General features: G+C 42.2%; 1 protein-coding gene across 1 annotated transcript in view; it reads right to left on the bottom strand.

Annotated features, from left to right (window-relative positions):
* Window positions 1-25,243, bottom strand: part of LOC103600327 (protocadherin Fat 3-like) — a gene marked incomplete at its 5' end in the record, with an annotated part of 83,038 nt that extends 57,795 nt beyond the window's left edge. Inside the window, 3 exons of the mRNA XM_008584597.1 lie at window positions 2,516-2,905; window positions 24,621-24,854; window positions 25,090-25,243. Coding sequence (XP_008582819.1) covers window positions 2,516-2,905; window positions 24,621-24,854; window positions 25,090-25,243 — 778 coding nt within the window. The remainder of the gene's footprint in view (window positions 1-2,515; window positions 2,906-24,620; window positions 24,855-25,089) is intronic.
* Window positions 25,244-25,542: the final 299 nt, after the last annotated feature.

The following is a 25,542-nucleotide window of genomic DNA, read 5'->3' as shown; positions in this document are numbered from 1 at the left end:
CCTCAAGTGGAACTAGAAGACCAAGAATGAGCTGAGATGTGTGGATGTGATTGTGTGACCCCATCCTCATCAGTAAGTAAATACATGGACACAACTGAATTGAATTAACCCACGAAGGTGCCTTGTCAATGTATAATGTTGCTTATCTAAAACTATCATGGCACAAAGAGGGCAAAGATCTTAGAAATCTCAAGATATAGTGACGTAATGGAAAAGGAACTACCTGCAAATCACATAGACAGCCCAGTGGGCAAATATTAAGGATGAGGTTAGTGTCCATAACTACAAAAGAGAGATGATGCCCACATCACAGAATGGTTTTAAATTAAGCAAGTAGAACAAGTGAAGACAGGTAGCTGGGTACCACCTCTAGGATGGGCTCTGTGAGTCCTATAACCCTCCCATCCTAGCCCTTTCTGGCAAGGGGACCCAATCCTGCATTCTGCCATAGGTAGCTGGTCATTGTACTGCCTGCAGAGCAGTTCTCAAGGGCATTTGCTTTTCTCCCACTTGGAAAACAATTAGTAGAACAGGTGAGAAAGTTATGTTCATTCACATTTCCAGATAGGGAACTTCTCTGGTTGCTNTAGAACAGGTGAGAAAGTTATGTTCATTCACATTTCCAGATAGGGAACTTCTCTGGTTGCTAAGACTACAAACAGGCTCCTTCTACTTCAGGTGAGAAACAGAAGTCATACCTATAACAATACCTCTTTCTTCCCAAAATTAAGTTTTTTTTTTCCCAAAGCACTTACTTCCTCTGGTGCTTTATTTTGCATCCCAGTCTGTTATCCAGTGCCAAATTTAATAGTACTTAACCATTTCCCCACGGTGTTCATGCATAATGGCTGTAACTAGACAGGCTAAGGCTAACACATATTTAAACGAAGGAAATCTCCGTACATTTTAATTTGAAGTAATGACCTTAATAAACATAGTTACTGCAGGGAGAAGCCGCTAATGCAATTCCTCCATCAATATTTGCACCTTCCCACACTTAAGGGCAAGGACTGTATCTTCTGCATTTTCTGCATTCTCACATTGTAGCAGTATCACATCATGTAGAGGTTAGTGCATGCATTCCAGAGTTGGAAGATATGAGTTCAGATCTTGACTAACCTACTTATTAACAGTGTACACTGGGTAAAATACTTAACATCTCTGAAGTTCTGTTTTTCTCATATGGAAAATGTGAGAAATACTTAACGATTTAACAGGAACCTGTTGTATTTGCCGTGTTAAGTAAACATTGCTAATTATGATAGTTTCTTGTTCATATTTACTGGACTATCTGAAGGACAATGGACCTCCTTTGCCACCTTGCTAAACAGGTGCATACTCCTTGACTGATGAGGGAAATATGTCCAAAGGCCAGGAGATAGAGAGACTCACCTTTCTTATCTGCAAAATGGAAACTGCCCTGACTATTCATGGGGAAATTAAAAAACAAATGAGAATATTCATGAAAGGGCTTTGAGGCAGACATCTAAACACGCTATGAAAATACAAGAGTGAGTATGTTTACTTTTCAAAGAATAGCCAAACTTGTTTTCTGAATTACCATCTTTATTTACCCTAAGCACCTCCAGTACTTCTTAACTCACTGATAAGAGAAAGCCTGAGGGCTTTCTTTTTGTTCTTTTAGTTTCCTTCTAAGCACTTTTCCCTTAGGTGATGCTGCACTGTCCCCAGAGTTTGAAAAGGGTGTGCATGAGAAATAACAGTGTTCTGACTGGGAGCAGTGGATAGGGTTCAAACACGACAACACCTCCAACAAACTGACAGTCTACTTGGGCTGCTGGGTTGAGAAGGCCTGCATGTCACCGTTCAGATCCCTTATCAAAGTCTGCCTTGGCAGGTGACAAGACAGTGGTAGTCTAAATGTGGACAGTGGCAAGTGGCGGCTCATCTCCAGGAGCATTTCCCAACGCATGCATGTATGATCTAAGCAATAAAATAAAATAAAATAAAATAAAATAAATAAAAAAACAAAAACAAAACAGAAAAGCGAAACTAACAAACCCTTGTGCTTGGAATGCAAATACTACTTTGTCTCCGCATCTAGGAACTACACTGTTGCCCCCGGATTCTCCTATCTAGAAATTCTGGAGCCAACTTAGGGGTCAAGAACTTGGCAAATAAGCCCACAGCTAGGAGCTTAAAATTTAGTAGGGGCCATCCTTCCAAGCAGAGTGCTGGAGGGAACTCTGGGGTCTACATGCAGGCCTTGCCACCAGAAGATTTGTCTGCCACCAGAAGATTTGTCTCCACATGAGGGAGGGAAGAGGAGGAAAAAGAGCTCACCAAGAAGACAGTGAGAGTGTCAGGAGGAGAAGCAGGATACAGGGAAGCCCTGAACACTACATGAATTGCAATTTTGCCACCAGAAGATTTGTCTCCGCATGAGGGAGGGAAGAGGAGGAAAAAGAGCTCACCAAGAAGACACTGAGAGTGTCAGGAGGAGAAGCAGGATACAGGGAAGCCCTGAACACTACATGAATTGCAATTTACCCACCTGTCTTAGGATTGATCCTAAATTTCCCCTGTTCGTTCCCAGATCTGATGAGATATGTAATCTCTGCATTTGTGCCAATATCTTTGCTGGTGGCAAAAACAGCAAGGACTTGGGTGCCAGGAGAGGTGTCCTCAGGCACTGTCACCAGGTAGTCCCTCCTCTCAAACACAGGGGGGTTGTCATTAATATCCAGGACAGTGATGGTGACGGTGGTGAGAGAAGACAAGGACAGCCCAGGACCCTGGTCAGTGGCCCGCACGCTGATGTTGTAGGAAGACTGCTGCTCTCGGTCCAGAGGCTTCTCCAGGATGATGATACCAGATGAGCCATCAATGGCGAAGAACCCATCAGCTGAGTCTACCAGGGAATACACAACCTTCCTATTGATGCCTGCGGGAGAATACACAAGAATGTGAGCAGAGAAGGACGTGACCAGACAATCTGCACTAAAATATTACGGCTTTGCTGACTCGAAGGGCCACACAATGAAGAATAGTCACTATAGAAATAGCTGTGATCCTATGAAAATGTAAACTTCAGTCTGTAAAAAAATATGCAACTAAATGTAAAGGTAAAGAAACTGGGACACTGGCAGAAAATATCAGAAATAGTTGAATATTCTTAATACAAACCCCTACAAATCTTTAAGAAAAGCTCTCAGATGCTAACAGACACATGGAAAAAGATGTGCCACGGGAAGAGAAATATAAATCAATCAATGAATTAATTACCTTAAGAAATATTTATTTAGAATCTGCCAGGCACTATTCTAGGTGCTAGAGGTTCTAGCAGTGGGCAAGAGTACAACATTACTTTAGGAAATGTTTACATGCTAGTGTGTTTGGGGTAGGGAGGTAGAAGCCACTGGAGAGCTTTGAGATGGGACGTGGCTTAGACTTTTTAACAGGCCCCTCCAGCTGCTGGTTGTGAACAGACCAAAGACCAGCCAGAGAAGGAGCAGGGAGAGCAGTCAGCAACCTCCTGCAGGAATACAGACATGGGATAATGATGGCCTGAACAAGGGTATTGGTGCTGGAAGTGGGGAGAAGGGGTCGGGTTGCAGATGTATTCTGTGCACACAGGTGGTGAGAAGTGAACAGGTCCTGGATGTATTCTGGAGGTGGTAAGAAAGGAAAGTTTTCTGACTGGAGTTGGCAGGATATAGGATGTGAGAGAAAGAGAGGATTCCAGAGTGACTCTAAGGTTTTGGCCTGAGCAACTGGAAAGAGGGAGTTACCATTAGCTGAGATGTACAGGGCTGCAGGAGGACCGGGTTTTGGATAAAAGACCAGAATCTCCATTTTGGACAGATTAAGTTTGAGATGGGCATTTGATATTCAGTGAAAACATTAAGGAATATCCATCAACAACCAACAAATTACTGAATGATGATTAGATTGACTTCTGGTTCTGAAGATTGATTTAACTGTTTTCATTAGAGGATCTTAGCACTTCAAAATGGTTTATGAACCTCAAATTCATTTTAGTTATTAAGATTTATTAGAAGAAAAATGCAACAACTTTGTAGGCTGAAAAAGCACCCTTCTGATCCTAAATGCCCTTAAGGAAGAGTCATTAGTCAGGGGTCTTTAGCTATGAGAACCCTCCGAAAATGTCTCTTGTGAATCCTGGAACTCTAGATAGAGGCTCTTGAAGGGGAGGGTCTAGCCATGCAGCTTTTTTCTATTATAACATCTCACCAAGGGGATGGGCATTTGGCAATAATAAGGGTTAAACATTTTACTTCCCCAAAGTACCATTTTTCCCTTAAGCCTAAATTCCCAGCAAACCAATAAAATCATATATCTGGAGGGGAGGACATAAATTGCATTATGTGCCTTTAACCAAAAGGTCGTCAGAGAGCTTGTTCTTGGTTCCATTCCAGAGAGTCCATTTTTTCCAAAGTCTCACCATTTGCTTTTATTTCTCTTTCAAAACAACTACTCTGTGATATACAAACATCAACCTCTGATTTTACTGGCTGAGATTAAAAACAAGAAGGCTTTTCCTTTTCTGTTGCTGCCCCTTGAAATAAGGCTCCAGAGCAGAGGATGGTTTCTGGCTATTTCTGGAGTGGCTGCAAGATTAAATTCTTCAACATAAATTCCTGGGGTGAATACACAGAGGGCTGCAGACATGATCAAGCTTGCACCTGGAAAACAATAGCTCTGCCAGGGTGTCAGAATAGGTTGTATGCCCTGGAAGCTGCTTTGGCTGATTCAAGGGTCTCAGAGTACCTCTCAAAGTTACAAAAGGAAGCATATCAGCAACAGACATAAATACACGACATAGGTTTTCAAATCACACATATTCTCTACAGATTTGACTTCCACTCCAGCATATCGTACATTGCTCTTGCCAACAAGAAGTGGGCTGGAAATTCATACAAAGTCTTTTATCTGCACACGTGTTGGCAACTACAAAATCCATTTTATGGATGCATATAACAAGGGCTGATGGGTTTGCTGGGTGCTACGAGCATATTTAGGTAAGCATGAAGGACAAGCAAACTCCTGTTTTCCCTAGGCTCCTTGCTCAATCCCCTCAGGGATTTCAGATCTGTGCCTGGATATTTTTCCTCTTCAGGCCAGAAGATGAGTTAGGGAGGAAAGCAATTTCTGACTCATTGTTCTGAACAGTGCTTCAACCAGCCGAGCTGGAAGAGGTAGTGGGTGGATTTGCACACTGCCACTCTCTGCAGCAGTGGGGGCAGAATGGAAATGCTTTTAATGGCTGCTTGTTCTTCCTTCACTGGGACAGATAGCTGACATCTAATTAAAAATATCACCTGTGTTCCAGGTCTGCAGCTTTCTTCTCCAGCCCTATTCAGAGGCACTCAGCTGGGCTCTGATCCCCTAAGCAGGAGACGTGGTGTTCTCAGGCTTCCTGCTCAGCGGGCGAGCCCTGTTGTTGGAGTGCTGCGTGTACAAGGCTGACATTAATCAGCCACACAAAGACCATGGCTCCCCTCTGGGCAGGTTCTGTTAATTTAAACTTGGTGACAGGGTTTTTCGCTTTACCCTAGCAGAAAACTATCCCTTCCCCCCAAAGTTGCTGACCCACCTCCTCACACCCCTCCTTCCCATACATTTTGCTTCTGACAGTATCTTGGGCATTCAGACCAGGAGCAACTGGGAGATTTATTGTTTCCCTCTCCTTTCTGTTACCAATCAGAGTGATATGAAAGCAAGACCAGAAGATGGCATCATTTATGATTTGCTAGCTCTCAAGAAAAGAGTAGGATATGTTTTTGGAACACATTATAATTCCAATTTGGACACAATTGCAATGGATTGCAATTATTTTTAGAAATAATGTCAGACACATAAATGCCAATTTGGAGGCAGTACTTTTGGTGTAGTACTTGGGTCTCGGCCGTGTTACCAGGCGAGGGGGTACTGTCTGTTAAATGAATGCGTGTCATGTCTCTAAAGTGGAAACTTTATATCCAAAGGAGTTTGATAAATGTCATCCTTCAAATTGTCATCCCGTTACTATATACCCAGCAGATAAGATGAACCCGAGAAAAAGACTTGCTTGCTAATTGGCGTAATGCTCCCACTTCATGTCACAGTGTGTTATATTAAGGTATAACATTAATCCATCATTTTGCGTCTGTGTTTTTAAGTATGTAATTCTCTTCTTCAATTTGAGCCTAATTTAATGAGGATGGAGCCACTTAGCTTTTTAAAATGCTGAAATGCCAGGCTACCAAGAGAAGTATGACTTCCACAGCAAGTGAAGTTTCTGCACGTTAACTGTGGCAAATGGGGCAGGCAGACCCTAGGAGGATTAAAATCAAGTAAAAAAGAGAATGATTAAAATCCCTATTTCCTCAAAGGAAATAATAGGTAGCAGCATTTTTGTGGAGTGGGGTTGGAGGAAAGAAATAGTACATAAAAATTACTGGTAGGGAAGGCTGTGATGTCCTGGGATGGGTTGCCAATGGCATCTATATTCTGTCCTTCTGAAGGCTTCTAAATGGTGTCTAATTTGGCCAAATGGAAAGGTGAGACTTTTGGACATGGGACTTACATAAAAGTCAAAGTTTTAAATGCTTTCCAATGAAGACAATGTGGTCCAGTCCTGGAAGACAAGAAATCTTGCCTCTGGCCCATGTTCTGCCCAAACTGCCCGAGAGCCCTTGGTTAAGTCACTTAACTTCACTGGGTCTTCATTTTTAGGATGGCAGAACCCAGGTCAGTTGAGGTCTAAGTTTATGCTCCAGCATTTCCAAGTTAGACAAATGCAGCTGATCTCACTTGCATTTCCAGTGGACTGCCCCCTCGACTGCTCATGGAGAAGTTGGACCTGGGCCTAAGTGGGCCAGCATCAACAAAGGAGAAATCCACATTAAGAGAGATCATGATGAGCTGTTGGAATGTTCTGGATGGGAAGAAAACTTAGCACAGCAGATTCATACCATTTGGTTAAATGTTCAGAATTCACACATGTCACTTACAGTTATACAGACTCATACGTCGGTGAGACATAGCCTCCAGCGCCAGAATCATCCCCAAGGATGTAACCCAGTGTCAAAATAACTCAGTTTTGAGATTGTTAAAGGTGTAAGAATCAACAATGAAACCAAATGGCAAGAGTCACCAATGCAGCAAGTACATAGAGATTTTTTTTGACCTAGTCTTTAAAAAATATTTTCTTTTTCTCCTAAGGTCAGGCTCCTTAAACTTAAAGAACCAGCAAGAGCTACATTATACTTGCTTTGGTGTCTTATGTTGGCAGCTTCTCTGACTCCTCTGCAGGGCTTCGTCTATTACATTCACCACTATGTCCTCCACCTCCTGTACAGAATCTGGCCAGTAGGTGGCACACGAAAAATGTGGGCTAAATTGAAGTAAACTGGTTTTTATAAAGGGATTTGAATTTATATGAAGGAGGTATCTGGGGAAGAAATAATTTAAAACAATTTCAACAATTAGAGTGTAGTAACACTCTTAATTTTGGTTCTAATCACTTATTTTTATATTGACTTCATTGAGGTGTCGTAACTTACATTTAACATAAACACATTTGAAGTGTCCAGCTCATAAGTTCTGACAGTGCTGCTTCTTTTGAGAAGTGGAAGGTTTCTGTCTTCCTCTTAGTAGACACTGCTGTGACACTTCCATTTATTAAAGATTTGCCAAGTGCCATCTGTTTGTTTGACTACTCTAGGCACTGAGTTGAGGGGAAGTGGAACCCCCAAAACATGATCCCTAACTCTAGGAACTTAGCAACTTGATGAGGAATTACCCTAGACTAGGTAATTTAGAGTTTCCTGCATGTCTTCCCCCAATTCCCGTCTCTCATATGAATTGAAATGCCATGTTCTTTTGATTCTACCTCTGAGATATCTCTTGAATGTCCTGGGACCAGGTCTCATAGCCAGGTGAGGCCCCCTTCTCTCTTACCTAAGCTGTCGCAAGAGACTTCTAATTGCAAACTGCTGCAGAGTCTAGCCCCTCCTGGCCAAACTTAACCAGAGTTAAGTTCCTAAAACTTTGGACCCAGACCTACCCAGCTGCTGAAGATAGTCACTGACTTCTTACAGACAGAGGCAAAAACTTTTGAGAAAGGCATTCTAGTCCTTTGCAATCTGGTCCCAATCCACCCTTTTAATGTCATCTCCTGCTCCACTTCCGTTGTGTACTGTCCACTCCAGTTACGCCTGAAGACACCACGCACATTTACTTCTCCAGGCCTGTGCTTGTGCTTTGCCTTCTACTCAGAATGTGGCCTCCCCTCCTTCTTTTGCCAAAATCCTACATATTCTTTGCAGCGGCTCCTCAGGAATAGTGTCCCTAATTTCCCCAGTTACTGCCTTTGCCATACTCCCTAAATATTACTTTCCCATATTTCTGCATTATCATCATTAGTTATATGTATGTCTTTTTTCTCACTAGATTAATGTACCTTTACGTAGACGGAGTGTGTTTTGTTCATCTTTGTACCCCAATGCTGAGCACAAAGCCTGGCACATAGAAAGCAATGGAGGTTGAATTGCCGAAGAAACAACCAGGTGACCAAAGCAAACATACGACCATGCTAATGCAGCGCATTCAGGTCACCCACAAACTGCACATATATGCCCGCTACAATGCATGCATGACAAAAAGGAAAGAACCTTGAAAGGGTGCAGTGTGGAGAAATCAAGAATATTTAATATTAAAAAATGTATATAAAACATTCATAGGCTATAAAAAATATTGCCAAATAGATGTCCACATTTATGAAATAAACAAAGTAATATCTAGTTTGTGAGTCCATTTTTGGAAAGAAAAACAGCAGAAGGGACTTCTATGAAAATATAACTATGGTTAAAAGTGACTTGGTTTTCCTTTTTGCATAACCTTCTAAGCTTTTCACAGTGGACACAGAGCATGTTTGTTATAAGTAAAAAAAAAAAAACTATTATAAAAATTATGTACATGGAAAATAATTCTTTAATATCAGTTTTGGAAAGCAGTGAAATGTTTGTTATTTTCCAAGCCAGTTTAATTCTGAACACGCATAATATTTGAAATAATCATAGAAAAAGATACTTTCATATTGTAAAGGCTTCTTTTTCTGGATATTTCCAATCCTCATTTTAGTTCATCTTCAGAAAGACACTGACTTTACTTAGAAAATCACTTCTGTCAAAGGTCTCATTATAAAGTTATTTCAAGAGTGCCTAAGTTAATGGATAAATTAGCAGAGAGAGAAGGAAGATTGGAGGGAATGAATTGGAGAGGGTGTATGGGTAGGAAATGTTTTGTAATGGGTGAGAAGTTAGTGAAAGACCTCACCAGCAGATGACGGATGACATAATCATGCCTGTCAAGGAGGCTTCACAAGGTGAACTGATAGTGTACCCTGCGGCAAAGCTGATAAACACACTCCCCGGGGCCTCAACAGGCCCTGCAAGAGGCTGGAAGTCAAAGCCTGGGCTCCTTGGATTTTCTGCACGGACTGCTCAGGGATGGGTAGAAATTTCCCCAGCCACACTAGCACTCCCTTGAATCCATCCTCTGCGCTGCTGTGTGTTGGATCAGTACTGATCTGATTTAGCAGCTTAGAGGTCTGTTCCCAACCTGTGGCATCAACAATGAGGTGGAGTGTGAATGAGGGAGCTTGTGGGAAAGAACCCCTGTGATCAACTGGATTCTCTGCCAATGGGCGACTGCGCTAAAATGCTTCCCTAAGACAGCCCTTTCTGGAGGGAATTATCGGTTTCATTTGACAACTAGTGTTTTGACAAAATTGGATTTTATTTTTATTTACTTATTTTATTTTATTTTTTTTAAAATGACCGGTAAGGGGATCTTAACCCTTGACTTGGTGTTGTCAGCACCACGCTCACCCAGTGAGCCAACCAACCACTCCTATATGAGATCTGAACCTGTGGCCCTGGTGTTACCAGCACCACACTCTCCTGCGTGAGCCACGGGCTGGCCCTCAAAGCTGGATTTTAAAGAGTAATAATAACAATAACTTACAGGTGTCAAATGCAATGGCCCCTAAATCATTAAGCATCAGAGCCAACTAGAGAAAAAAGAAAAAAAGCCCAGCCCTATCCCAGACTTTCTGAATCAGATTTTGCAGATAGATGGAGCCCTTGCCTGTTTGTTTGTTTAGCCTATTTACTATTAAAAGCTCCCCAGGGAATTCTGATGCACAGATAAGGCAGTTTCCAGAGAGGAAGTGGAGGTTCAGAGGGGTTGGAAAACAGAACGTATTTAAAGTCAGACATCTGGTAAGGATTGAAACTGGGATATTAATCAGGTCTCATCCCAAAAGGCAGTTTCCAGAGAGGAAGTGGAGGTTCAGAGGGGTTGGAAAACAGAACATATTTAAAGTCAGACATCTGGTAAGGATTGAAACTGGGATATTAATCAGGTCTCATCCCAAAGTCACTGTATGATGTCACTTCCCAAGTGACAGCAAACCTGACAAGAAATGGGGTGTCATGGTCCTGCCATTTAGCTGCACGCACTATAGAAGGCATCCTAATACGGGGTGCCTAAGTTAATGGATAAATTAGCAGAGAGAGAAGGAAGATTGGAGGGAATGAATTGGAGAGGGTGTATGGGTGGGAAGTGTTTTGTAATGGGTGAGAAGTTAGTGAAAGACCTCACCAGCAGATGATGGATGACATAATCATGCCTTTCAAGGAGGCTTCACAAGGTGAACTGATAGTGTACACCCTGCGGCAAAGCTGATAAACACACTCCCCGGGGCCTCAACAGGCCCTGCAAGAGGCTGGAAGTCAAAGCCTGGGCTCCTTGGATTTTCTGCATGGACTGCTCAGGGATGGGTAGAAATTTCCCCAGCCACACTAGCACTCCCTTGAATCCATCCTCTGCGCTGCTGTGTGTTGGATCAGTACTGATCTGATTTAGCAGCTTAGAGGTCTGTTCCCAACCTGTGGCATCAACAATGAGGTGGAGTGTGAATGAGGGAGCTTGTGGGAAAGAACCCCTGTGATCAACTGGATTCTCTGCCAATGGGCGACTGCGCTAAAATGCTTCCCTAAGACAGCCCTTTCTGGAGGGAATTATCGGTTTCATTTGACAACTAGTGTTTTGACAAAATTGGATTTTATTTTTATTTACTTATTTTATTTTATTTTTTTTAAAATGACCGGTAAGGGGATCTTAACCCTTGACTTGGTGTTGTCAGCACCACGCTCACCCAGTGAGCCAACCAACCACTCCTATATGAGATCTGAACCTGTGGCCCTGGTGTTACCAGCACCACACTCTCCTGCGTGAGCCACGGGCTGGCCCTCAAAGCTGGATTTTAAAGAGTAATAATAACAATAACTTACAGGTGTCAAATGCAATGGCCCCTAAATCATTAAGCATCAGAGCCAACTAGAGAAAAAAGAAAAAAAGCCCAGCCCTATCCCAGACTTTCTGAATCAGATTTTGCAGATAGATGGAGCCCTTGCCTGTTTGTTTGTTTAGCCTATTTACTATTAAAAGCTCCCCAGGGAATTCTGATGCACAGATAGGGCAGTTTCCAGAGAGGAAGTGGAGGTTCAGAGGGGTTGGAAAACAGAACGTATTTAAAGTCAGACATCTGGTAAGGATTGAAACTGGGATATTAATCAGGTCTCATCCCAAAGTCACTGTATGATGTCACTTCCCAAGTGACAGCAAACCTGACAAGAAATGGGGTGTCATGGTCCTGCCATTTAGCTGCACGCACTATAGAAGGCATCCTAATACGGGTAGGAGGGAAAGAATTCAGGGAGTGGTTTACAGAACCCCAGAACCCTTTGCTCAGACCACTATCCATTTAACAGATGCCCTGAGAAGAGCCACTTAACCTTTCTGAACCTCAGTTTCTCCATCTGTAGGTGAGAGTATCAAGATCTGTTCTTTCTATAGTAAGATTGCACATGTCAGTTTTTTGTCTGGAGAAAGGCTTCAAACAAAACACTGTATTTTTTGGTATCTACAACAAAGAAAGGGCTTCGACCACAATGTCCTCCAGAGAATGACTCATGTCTCTCAGTCTTTAGGGAGAATTATTTAATTTTTACTGACATTTTCATAGTCCCTTAGCCGCCTTCAAAGATTTAACACTTCAGAGAATAACAAAGCTTTGGGGAAGGAAAAAAGACATTAAATCACTGACCTATGCGGCTTAGAGGCAACAATTTCTAAGGCATTAAAATCATAGAATATATAATACTTAAGAGAAGGCAAGCTGAAATCAGAATCGGATCAGTCTTGAAGCATTTTCTGGTAGAAATTACCAGAGTATAGAAAAAAGCATTGAACTGAGGTGATCACACTCTCCTTTTAGATCCAGCTCTGCCACGACTTAAGTCACCTTAAGTAAGTCTCTTTGTCCCTGGGCCTCAGTTTCCTCCTCAGAAAAATAAGGGTTTTGACTGGATTTTGTCTCAAGGCCATTCCAGTGGTAATGTCCTAAGATCTACTAGGAGTATGATTTCCATAGACAGTGGGCATAGTTCCCCAGGGACAGTCCACAAATGCATGAAAACAGAAACAGGGAGCAGCCTGCAGTGGTTACGTCATCACTCATGCCTTGCCCACGTCAGAGCAGCGGAGCTCCAACATGGCTGAACTGCCCCTCCCCAAGGGTGGTCCTGTTTTGATTGCCACTGACCTGCTGTACGGCCCTTGTTCCTCAGAAAGTGGAGCCTGGGGAAGGATAATGGCTATGGTAGGGGATTCCTAAGGATGTGCAGATAGAATTCAGGGTGCCATGAACTTGCATTTGTGCATTAGTTCTCTGTTACTTCATGCCTAATTGCTCCAGAACTTATCTTTACAAAACAACAAATATTTATTATTTCATGGTTTCTACTGGTCAGGAATCCAGGCATTGCTTGGCTGGCAGTCTCTGGCTCAAGGATTCTTGTGAGCTGGCAGTCAAGCTGTCATGCAGGGCTCTAGTCTCACCTGAAGGCTCAAATGGAAGTGGGAAGGGGGTCCACTTTCAAGCTCACTTGTTTAATTGGTAGGTCGTAATCCATCACCATGTGGGCCTCTCACAGGGCTGCCCCAAAACACCACAGCTGTGTTCCCCTGGGGTGAATGATCCAAAAGAGAGTGAGAAAGAGTGCTATGGACTTTATTGTGTTCTCTTAATATTTGTATGTTGAAGCTCCCATCTCTAATGAAACTGTATTTGGAGATGGGGCTTTTAGGAGGTAAATAAGGTTAAAAGAGGTCAAAAGGGTGGGGTCCTAATATGATAGGATTGGTGGCCTAGTAAGAGGAGAGCAAGATCTCTCTCTCTACCCAAATGTACCTAGTGAGAAGGCGGCTGTCTGCAAACCAGGAAGAGAGCCCTCATCAAATTCTGACCAGTGCTGGCACCCTGAACTTAGACTTACAGCCTCCAGAACTGTGAGAAAATAAAATAAATTTCTGTTGTTTAAGCCACCCAGTCTATGGTATTTTGTTACGGCAGCCCAAGCAGACTAAGATGGAAAGCATGCCCAAGATGGATGCCCGTCTTTTTATAACCTAGACTCTGAAGTGGTATCATCACTTCTGCCACACTCTATTCATTAGAAGTGAGTCAGTAAGTCCAGCCCACTCTCAGAGGAAAGGGAGTGAATACCAGGAATGGGGGGATCATTGGCAATCAACTTAGAGGCTGCCACCAAAGAAGGGGAATAATTGACATCTTTATTTTCATTAACCTCTGACTGGATTAAGCACCTCGTTCCATTAAAAATGTAGGTAACAAATCACTGTGGAGGAGCAGCCCCTGTGACTCTGTAACCAATAGAAAGCACAGATACTTTCATGCTATTTTATGGTTGTTGCACATATCTCTGCTTATCACTATTTCACTTTATCACTTTCAACATTATTAGGCCTACAGTGCTAGATCTTGTTATTGAATGTTCTGTATAACAATTTAAAAAAATACCTGGGCAAATCCATTTTATTTGTAACCTTTTGTATTTTATTAAATGGGTTGTAAAACATGCTGAGAGGTGATGGGTAGGTGTCACCAAATTGTCAAGGAGTTCATGACACAAAAATATTAAGAATTCTTAAGCAAGTGGTTCTCAAAGTGTGGTTCTGGGAACCTCTGAAAGGCAAATTATCAGGTCCCCTCCCTGACTGCTGAGTCAGAAGCCCTGGGGGAGGGGCCCAGCAATCTCTGTTTTAAAAAGTCCTCAAGGGGCCGAGCCCGTGGCGCACTCGGGAGAGTGCGGCGCTGGGAGCGCAGCAGCGCTCCCGCTGCGGGTTCGGATCCTATATAGGGATGACTGGTGTGCTCACAGCGCTCACTGACTGAGCGCGGTGCGGCCGGTCTCAAAAAGGACAAAATAAATAAATAAATAAAAAGTCCTCAAGGCGATTCCAATGCTCACTGACATTAGAGAACTGCTGGTCTAGAGTCTCTTATTCAGCTTCCATTCCCCACAAGTTTCCAAGTGATACCTACACTGGTGGTCCTGGGACCACTTTGTAAGAACCACTGCCCTAGACTATAGCATCAGTATTAAGTGATATCTGTTAGCCAATCCTCCCCTGGCCCCTTTTATAATGTCTGAAGCCCTGCCACTAACTAGCTTGTGGCTCAGGGAGTTACTTAACCTCTCAGAGTTTATTCCTACATTAAATAGGAAAAAAGATATGCTAACTTGCAGGGTTGTTATGAGAAGTGGAAATAATGTATCTAAAGCACTTGGCACAGTGCCCAGCATGGAAGAGGAGCCCCCAAAGTAGATGTTATTGGCTCTATTATGATTATTATCACTTAAAATTGTTGTTAAGCACCAAGCTTGCCTGCGAGGGTTCAAGACTAGTAGAGAAGAGACATTCAAGCAGTTCTGTGCCAGGATGATTGCAGAGTGCTGTGGGAGCTTGCAGCGGGGAAAATGTGGCTTTAGAAGATCACAGCACTATTCCATTCACTCTTGGGTGAGCTCACACTGTTCTGTGCCAGGATGATTGCAGAGTGCTGTGGGAGCTTGGAGCAGGGAAAATGTGGCTTTAGAAGATCACAGCACTATTCCATTCACTCTTGGGTGAGCTCACACTTGAGGACTGGCAAAGGGAACCTTACTACTATCATTCTCACATTATTGAAAAGGAAACTGAGGCTAAGGGAGAGGTCAAAGACTTGCCCAAGGTCACAGGGCACTAACCACCCTGGGCTTTCCTCGTGCCCATGTGGCCTCTTGATCAATCTGGTTAGGGACATCCGGGGACATTCCTGTGGCCTGATTTGCAGTGTCCAGAGGAAGCTGTCTACCTAGGAAATCCAAAAAGGGAGAAATGGCAGGATTCTTGCATGCCTCTGTTAACGGGATACACAGATACAGCCAATTTCTTCCTGATTCCAAATACTGTCCCTCCTCTCTGTTCCTCACACCCAGATGCTGAAAGCAGCAGATGCTTCAGAATTTAACTCCTCCGTCAGGCATGCCTTTTGTTTCTTTTGCTTTTGTGGCCCAGTGCAAAGGTACTATATTTAGTCAATTCCTCTATAAATTGGAGTTTCAGAGAGTAAATGCTGAACATACATTTGTTTTCCTTCATGAGATCAGAAGGTTGACGATGGAAGATTTAAAATCAAACACGGTCACAGGGGGTTGGAACTTTGCTTTGGTCATCAGTTTTGAAGTGGAGTGTCCAGAGCTGCAGGTATAGATGAGCAAGCATTACTGACTCTTACGGATTGGGGTGAGCATCACTTGCTCACACTCTGTCCCAGGATGATGCAGGACACTGCAAACCCAGAGCACCCAACTTGCTTTTCCGCCGAGTTCTGGCATCTCATCCACAACACCTTCCTGTGGGCTTATCCCACCTCCAAGTTTTTCTTCCCAAGTCTCTTTTTATGGCTTTCAAAAAGAGCATATGAAAAAGGCTAGAATGAGTCAGAGAGGCTGGAAAACCATTGGATAGATTCCTTTAGAGTGATTTAGTCAGAGACTTCTCCATCTAACAAGCCTCAATGGTTATTTCTGTGAATGTTCCTCCCAAATACTTTCCTCCTCCTTCATAAGGAGCTACATTCCTAGAGCCAATAGTGCTCCTGCTGTTCCTCTGCCACGATCCATGCTCCTGCCCCATGAGAGCATGGCACTGGGGTCATGATGCCCCATCCATCGTGAATCCTCAGTACACAAATCCCATCATAGATGGCGAGCTGACATTGACAAACGTTCAGGACAAATGGAAAAGTTCTGTCAAGAGACACATTTTCTCCGTCTCTTTCCTGGTTTCTGTTAATGTGAGGATCTCACTACTAACTTTAGGGGAAAGTCATCATTCTGGAAGACTCAGAATTTTTCATATTTTAATAATGCAGTTCTCTCTGCTGATCGGGCCCACTACACATTCATGCAATCTGGCACTCACAGAGACTCCCTGGCGATTCTATTCCTCATTTTTCATAGGCTCCCCCTCAGGTTTCCCCTTGCCCCTGAAACAAACTCCTCACATTGTCTTCAGGGCACCTGCTCCAGCTGCTGCCCTGCTCGGCTCAGATGACTAGTCTAGAAGCACCTCCCACAGGAGACCTGAGGAAACATGGGGGCCTCCCCTGGGTCTCCCTCAGCATCTCCCTTTGAGTGTCTTCTTTTTATCCTGTGGTAGAGACAAGTGCTCATGAAATCTCCCATGCCCCCTCCCCCCCCCCACGTCCCAAGCCCCCATGCAGGTGCGTCAGGCTGTGTGACTACTTCTGGGCAGTGGACAGTGGCGAAGTGAAGCGGGTCTTTCCCAGGCTCAGCCACCTTCATCCCTTGCTTCCCTGCGGTGGTAACCTGGGAAGCCAATGTTCAACAAAGTGGTGATGACAGGATGGAGGGACCAGATTTCTGAGTCACTGTATGACTTCCCACCGACTCCACCTCACACCGGCAAGAATTAAACAATTGCTATGCTAAGCCCCTGAGACTTTTTAAAAATTGCCTCAGCTTTGCCAATCCTATTCTGGCTAATGCAATCCTTGTCTGTCTCTCTCATTACTCCATCTTTCCCTTCTCTGTCTATCCAAGTTTAATCCACAACCCTTAAAACCCAACTGAAATGCTAATATACTTGGTGAATCCTTCCTGAGTTGCCGCAGTTGAAAATTCATTGCTTACATTTTAATGTTTCCACAGGGACCCATGCTAATTTTACATGTGCTCTTTGACTAATCCTCACAAAATCCCTGCTTTTACAGAAGTAATTATTTTACCACATTCCTTACATTCTTCTTGGAATATTAGTTGTGCATGCTTCTTTCCCTCTATGACTGTGAACCCCTTGAAGGCAAGACCACCCCATTTTTTTGTGATTAGCAAACTTCGCATATTCATTCCTGACTTCTTTCTGTAGGTTCACACTTACATTCTCAGTGAGTTTCCAAATTTTCATTTTTCTTTCCACACCTGGCCCTACTCCAGGCCACCTATGCTATGTGTTCATGCAGCACCTTCACCTGATGGCCACCTTTGAAATCTTGACTAGCCAGTCTACCTTGCCTTCAATCCAATCAGTTACAAAAATCTGCAGATTTTCCATTGGAAAACTCAATCTGGCTGTCATCTGCTCCAACTACTCTCACATTGGCCCTTGTGGTCTTTCTCAATACCCTCCTAGGAGCTTTCCTTGCCCCCTAGTTTGCATCCTTCCAATCCACTGTAGAGGCTTCAATCAGATTAGCATTCCTCAAACCCAGAATTGATTATTTCTTTCTTCAAAAGGGCTCAGTGGTTCTTTTCCACCTATTGGATTAAGTATACAGTCCCTGGCCTTTATGAACAACACCGATCAGGCCCTGGTCTACTTTTCTCATCTCATCTACCTCTCCTCCATCCTGGACTATATGACGTTCTCCCAACTATTTAGTTGAGCCCACACTTTCCTAGCTTTATGACTTTATCCTCATGGTTCCTATCTTCCTGAATGCGTTCCTACCTCTGACTACAGAAATTCTATTCATTCTGGGAGCTCTGCCTTTTATGAAGGGGATATTCTCCCAACTATTTAGTTGAGCCCACACTTTCCTAGCTTTATGACTTTATCCTCATGGTTCCTATCTTCCTGAATGCATTCCTACCTCTGACTACAGAAATTCTATTCATTCTGGGAGCTCTGCCTTTTATGAAGGGGATGTGCATTCCTGATTCATCCCTTTACTACTGCACATTACCTGAAGCCTGTCTCTGCACACTCCTCATCTTTGCAAATCTTGCAGTGCCTATTACCTAGCTGCTTATTAAATATTTCTTAAATCGAATGGAAAATAACTGAAATGTGTGTTCCGAGCCTCCAAGTTTCTCTGAAATCCCTGAAAGAAACTCCAAACGTTGCAGGAAATATTTTACAGGAAGGTGACTGGCTCCGTAGCACATTTCCTTGCTTTATGTTACTGATCCATAAGAGGAAAAACATGTCCTCTCGCATCTCAAATATCTGGAAATTTGCCTCTTAATAACTCACAGGCTATAGCATATTTTCCAGTGCAAATTTACATTTTATTTTCATGTCTCTTTGCCTAAAATGGTCACAGATTTTTAGCTCTGATCCTAATCACCGAATATTCCCTTTGCTAGTTTAAACAAAACCCTCAAGATTGGGAATGTGGGAACAAATCCTACCTCTGAGACGTAGACTAAATAGTAGGATATTAACCCCAAAGAAGTAATGCAACAAAAGGTCTTCTCATCTTTACTAAAAGGATTAAATTTTTGTAAATGTTGGGTCACTAAGTCATGCCACTAGTTTATGGGATTGAGCATATTTCCATTTTACAGAGAAACTAATACCTTGATGGTAAAATCTAGACAGCTGCCATGCCATTTCTTAGAACTGATAAAATGGGTGTTAAAATCATCTTATCCTCCTGTTTTTATTCTATTCCTGACCTAGGCAGTTACTCTAATATTATTGCTGGGTTCATTATGAATGATTCATAGGAAAGAGTTGTTTGGCTAAAAGCAATAATACGTTTTAAAATTAGAAAACCAGGATACGGAGATTTAGCAAGTCACAGTAAGGACTTTGAAATTCATGAAGCTGTGGAATCAGATTTCAGATTTATATATCCTGTCTTTTCTCTGCAGTTTATAAGGACCTAGTATATATTGTAGTCAAATGCTGGTTGTCTTAGTCCATGTGGGCTGCTAAAACAAAATACCTTAGACTGGGTAGTTTGTAAACAACAGAAATATATTGCTCACTGTTCTAGAGGCTGGGAAGTCCAAGATCAAGGCACCAGCAGATTCCGTGTCTGGAGAGGGCCCATTCCTCACGGATGGAGCCTTATATGAGTCCTCATCCAACAGAAGGGGCAGACAAACTCCTTTAAGCCTCTTTTATGAGGGTACTAATCCCATTCACAAGGGCTCTGACTTCATGACCTAATCACCCCCTGAAGGCTTCTTAATACTAACCTCTCTATTACCAGCCACTTCACTTAGATTTAGATTAGATTTCAACACATAAATATTGGAAAGACACAACATTTAGGTCATAGGACTGCTGAAATAATTTACAAGTTCAAGTAAAGGAATATGCCCAGCAAAGGAAATTTCATGAAGCAAATATCCCTGTCATTTACACAAATGGAGCCAATGCTCTTTACTGGGATCAAAAACCAATTAGACAACTTGGATGAATCTCAAGGGCATTATGCTGGGTGAAAAAAAAGGCCCATCTCAAAAGGTTACAAACTATATGATTTCATTTAAATAACATTTTCGAAATAAGAACATTATAGAATATGGAGATTAGTGAATGCCAAGTGTTGGGGATTGGAAAGGACGAGCAGGGAGGAGGTGGGTGTGTCTATGAAGGGACAGCAGGAGGGAGTCTTGTGATCCATGAATTGATGATGGTTACCTGAAACTACACAGATGATACAATTGCATAGAAACACACACACACACACGCGCGCGCGCGCGCGCGCGCGCGCACAAGTTCATGCACTGAATTATGAATAACCTGTGGATTGTACCGATGTCAATTTCCTACTCTTACACACACACGCGCGCGCGCGCGCGCGCAAGTTCATGCACTGAATTATGAATAACCTGTGGATTGTACCGATGTCAATTTCCTACTCTTGGTTGTGTACTATATTTCGGCAAAATGTTACCATTGGAGAAGGGTGGGGTGAAAGGGGCCCTCAATCTCCTTGTAGCATTTTTTTTGCAAATTCCTGTGAAACTATAATTATTTCAAATAATAAGTTTTAGAGAATCAGACATTTCTTTGTCTCATTAGAGAAGGGGTTGCTAATGAAGTTAGGGGGTAACAGGTAAGTGACTGGTAACATGGCTGGCAAAAGGGAGGGTGAGGTTGTGGCCCATGTTAAGGAGGCAGCTGCTCCTTAGCTCCCACCATGGTGGGACCTGTGAGCCTGGAGTTGCTGAGTTTTCTGAGTGCTGCTGTTTTCGTAAAATGCCAGAAATCTAGATTTCTAATAAAAGTCTGACTTTTCAATACTGACAACTAATTTGAACGTTTTTGAGCACTGTGTAAGCCAAGCTAAAGATACTAGAAAGCTAGATTCAGTGTAATGGTCATTCATGCGCGAACTCAGCTTCCAGACAGAGGTTCAGTTTGGCCCCAAGATGAATTAATTCCCCACTCAACAAACCGGTAACCTTAGTACACAGTTCACACTAGTCTGTGATTCCTTATGAAAGAGAGAAAATTGGTTACTCTTAAGAAAGTAAGTGTTCTGATCAGGCTGCTAATGAAAATGTCATAAGCCACTAGTCATTGACACCCAGGAATTCTGAGTAATGATGACATTTGTTTGATAAAGGCTCAGTCTGAGGCCACTGCTGCTGGAATCCCAGCAAGCTCTGACCGAGACTTTCACAGCCACTTCTTCAGCATGGTGCCAGGGCCACAGTAGGTGCCAGTTTGTGTTTTTAGAAGTGTTTATTTGTTCTTTCCCAGCTATCTTAGTTCTTTTATTTTTTTTAAAGCTAAATGAGATCTTCTACAAAAACTGAGCAGATGAATCAGAATTTGGTGTCTTATGCTAGAGTTTTCCTGAGACTGATATTATGGCCTGGTAAATGCACTTCATAAATAGGCATCAGAAGTACCCATAAACTCTCTCTCTATTTGAAACTCTGAACAAAAGCTTTTTACTCATTATCACAAATGAGCAGATCAAGGTGCTGATAAGGTCCTCATTCTAGTTTGGTCTTTATCATCTCTGTCCTTCTAGATGCCCAAGATCAAGACATTCCTTTCTCTCCACCAACTCCCAACCTGGCCATCTGACTTAAGTGAAAGGAAGACATAGCTAACTGCATATTCTTCACACAACCTGCAAAACAACTCCAAGTGCCCCATGCCTGTGCGTCAGTAACACCCCACCCCATCCCTGCACTGTGTGAAACAACATCCTGTGCACTAATCAGTCTTCTGTGTTCAAACTTTAACAGCCTCAGCACACCCAATTCCTTTGTGGTTGTGTACTATATTTCGGCAAAATGTTACCATTGGAGAAGGGTGGGGTGAAAGGGGCCCTCAATCTCCTTGTAGCATTTTTTTTGCAAATTCCTGTGAAACTATAATTATTTCAAATAATAAGTTTTAGAGAATCAGACATTTCTTTGTCTCATTAGAGAAGGGGTTGCTAATGAAGTTAGGGGGTAACAGGTAAGTGACTGGTAACATGGCTGGCAAAAGGGAGGGTGAGGTTGTGGCCCATGTTAAGGAGGCAGCTGCTCCTTAGCTCCCACCATGGTGGGACCTGTGAGCCTGGAGTTGCTGAGTTTTCTGAGTGCTGCTGTTTTCGTAAAATGCCAGAAATCTAGATTTCTAATAAAAGTCTGACTTTTCAATACTGACAACTAATTTGAACGTTTTTGAGCACTGTGTAAGCCAAGCTAAAGATACTAGAAAGCTAGATTCAGTGTAATGGTCATTCATGCGCGAACTCAGCTTCCAGACAGAGGTTCAGTTTGGCCCCAAGATGAATTAATTCCCCACTCAACAAACCGGTAACCTTAGTACACAGTTCACACTAGTCTGTGATTCCTTATGAAAGAGAGAAAATTGGTTACTCTTAAGAAAGTAAGTGTTCTGATCAGGCTGCTAATGAAAATGTCATAAGCCACTAGTCATTGACACCCAGGAATTCTGAGTAATGTTGACATTTGTTTGATAAAGGCTCAGTCTGAGGCCACTGCTGCTGGAATCCCAGCAAGCTCTGACCGAGACTTTCACAGCCACTTCTTCAGCATGGTGCCAGGGCCACAGTAGGTGCCAGTTTGTGTTTTTAGAAGTGTTTATTTGTTCTTTCCCAGCTATCTTAGTTCTTTTATTTTTTTTAAAGCTAAATGAGATCTTCTACAAAAACTGAGCAGATGAATCAGAATTTGGTGTCTTATGCTAGAGTTTTCCTGAGACTGATATTATGGCCTGGTAAATGCACTTCATAAATAGGCATCAGAAGTACCCATAAACTCTCTCTCTATTTGAAACTCTGAACAAAAGCTTTTTACTCATTATCACAAATGAGCAGATCAAGGTGCTGATAAGGTCCTCATTCTAGTTTGGTCTTTATCATCTCTGTCCTTCTAGATGCCCAAGATCAAGACATTCCTTTCTCTCCACCAACTCCCAACCTGGCCATCTGACTTAAGTGAAAGGAAGACATAGCTAACTGCATATTCTTCACACAACCTGCAAAACAACTCCAAGTGCCCCATGCCTGTGCGTCAGTAACACCCCACCCCATCCCTGCACTGTGTGAAACAACATCCTGTGCACTAATCAGTCTTCTGTGTTCAAACTTTAACAGCCTCAGCACACCCAATTCCTTTGTGAAGGGAATGAGTGGAGAAATTCTAATCTTTCAGCTTTTAAAATTTCATCTATGGTCTAATTACACATTCTCAGAATCATTTAATCACAAATGATTAAATGATTCATTTGCATTAACTCTGTCCTCTTTTCCCCAAAAGCCTGCTAATAAGAGTCCAGAGAACGTTTTCTAAAAAAAAACATTAAAAAGAGTATTTGTAGGTATTTCATAATTATATATCAATAAAAGTCTTTTCTTGTTTGCCATTTTTCACAAAGCTCTGTAATATGCAGACTTGAAAGGGTTGGTTCTCAGCCTCGAAAATTATGCTAATGAGGTAAGAGCAATAATTCAAAGTGTAGCCACTAATTTCTCTAAGGGGAAATATGTAGGGACCCCGGGCTCTACGTTTGTTTTCAACTAATTATCACATATTTACTTTTCCATTAGTCTGATAATTTTTCTTTCAATTCAGAATTAAGCAATAAGACTCCGAATTATATAAAGGCCTGTTTAGCATAGCAGACACACCCCATCATCCCCTAGTCCTCTGATTTACAGCTCTTAAAATGCACAGCCAAGAGGCTGTCTATATGCCCTTTTGTATTTATATTCCATCACGTAGTCACCTCAATAACTTATGCATTCTCAAAAGGTCTACCTAGCAATTAACTCCAGTCTTTTCTAACTCACCATCTCATTATGTAAAGCGGATTTAAACACAAACTTTATTAGCAACTTTCAATTCTGATTCCTTCTTATCTCCCCCACCCCCACTCTGCCTTGTCATGTCGGTCTAGCAATTAACTCCAGTCTTTTCTAACTCACCATCTCATTATGTAAAGTGGATTTAAACACAAACTTTATCAGCAACTTTCAATTCTGATTCCTTCTTATCTCCCCCACCCCCACTCTGCCTTGTCATGTCGGTTTACATGAGACCAAAATACTCTCGAAAATGGCAGTTTAAAAAATCCACAGTGGACTGGCAGCACGTTTAGTAATTGTTCTTTACACTATGAAGCACTACAATAAATCGAGTCTGTCATATTTCAGCTGAAGCATGTGATGTAATTCTTCATAGAAATGGAAATGAATTCCCCCTGCCAAACAACATGGGATGTTAACTATGTTTGGGAGGAATAGGCAAGTAAGGAAGCTATTATTTTTACTCAAAAGGTAAACTCAAAAAAAATAAAAAATAAAAAACACACCCAAACAAACCAGCCCAAACCTCCTTGTTAAAAGGTAAAGAATTCATAGTACACTAGTTCCCCCTTGCCCGTAGTTTTGCTTTCTGCGGTTTTAACTAACCACAGTTAACCATGGTCCAAAAATATTGAGATATTTTGAGAGACAGAGAAGGAAAGAAGGAGAGCAAAAGAGAGAGAGACCACATTCACATAACTTTTGTTAACTATATTGTTATAACTGCTGTATTTTTATTATTAGTTATTGTTGTTAATCTCCTACTGTGCCTCATTAATAAATTAAACTTTATCAGAGGTATGTATGTAGTACGTAGTATATACATAGGGTTTGGTACTGCAGTTTCAGGCATCCATTGGGGATCTTATCCCCACCCCCACCTCCACCCCTTTATCCTCAGGGACTACTGTATCTCTTCTTTGAACCCTAGAAAGAAGAGAGAGCACGATTTGCAGAGTTCTCTCATGCATGTGAAGTGCGTCAGGTGAAGAGCTGAAACATGATGCAATGCACATGTTCTTGTGATAAGGAACCAAGGGGGCTGATGAAGGTTCTCACAAAACTAAAGGAAAGGCAGCACCTGAAGACGATGTGTCTAATGCAGGAACAGGGAGGTGCCTGGTCAGCGTGACTGACTTACCAATGTCAGGGTCCACAGCTTGAACTCTGGTCAACAGAGCCTTGGTGGCTGTGTTCTCATAGACACAGGCGTTGTAGTTGTCAGAAGAAAACACAGGGGGGTTATCATTCACGTCCTGCAGAATCAGGCGGATGTCAGACTGGCAGAACCTGCCACCTCCATCTGTGGCTCTGGCGATCAGGCTGTACACAGGGACCCTCTCTCGGTCCAGCAGAGCCAAGGTTTTTAACTCACCTGTGAAAATAAATGGCAGCATGGTTGGTCTGACTTCTCAAAAACTGTTTTTCTTTGAAAAGCAAAGAATCAATTATATAAAGAATTTCCAGTACAGGAAGGACCAATGACATTTGGCTCGAGGACTCCCTATTTTGAAAAATAGAGCAAATTCAATTTTTTTTAGGCCATCAGGGAAAAATTTATGAGATTCTGGATACAATGACAGTTACCCAAAGAATAAATTTCACCTTACCACTTTCTGGATCTAGAAAAAATTCATTGTTTCCAGATCCATAGAGTGAGTATCGTATATCTCCATTGGATCCAATATCGGCATCCCTGGCACTGACCTTCAAGATGAATTTATTTGATGGAATGTCTTCGGGAAATAATGCTGTATATGCAACCTAGGTAAAGGTGAAGAAAGGTAATTAGATCATTAGTATTTCCGGAACAATTACCATATTTAGCATCATATGTAATTTCTTTAAAAATTCATTTATGCAATTTAGCTTTTGCTATTTTTTTCTTCACCACAAAACCATATTACAATATACAACGAAATGTGGTATATCTGCTGCCCTATCCCTCCAATGCCTATTCATTCAACAAATACTTATTGAGAATCTACTATGTATTAGGTTTCATTCCAGATACTACGAGTACAGTGATGAAGAAAACAAAAATAAATCCCTGCCTCTGTGGA

The sequence above is a fragment of the Galeopterus variegatus genome, unplaced genomic scaffold (genome assembly GCF_000696425.1).
Source record: "Galeopterus variegatus unplaced genomic scaffold, G_variegatus-3.0.2 Scaffold3307, whole genome shotgun sequence".
Lineage (NCBI taxonomy): Eukaryota > Metazoa > Chordata > Mammalia > Dermoptera > Cynocephalidae > Galeopterus > Galeopterus variegatus.
Note: the sequence above shows the minus strand (reverse complement) of the source record. Positions and strands in the feature narration are given on the sequence as shown.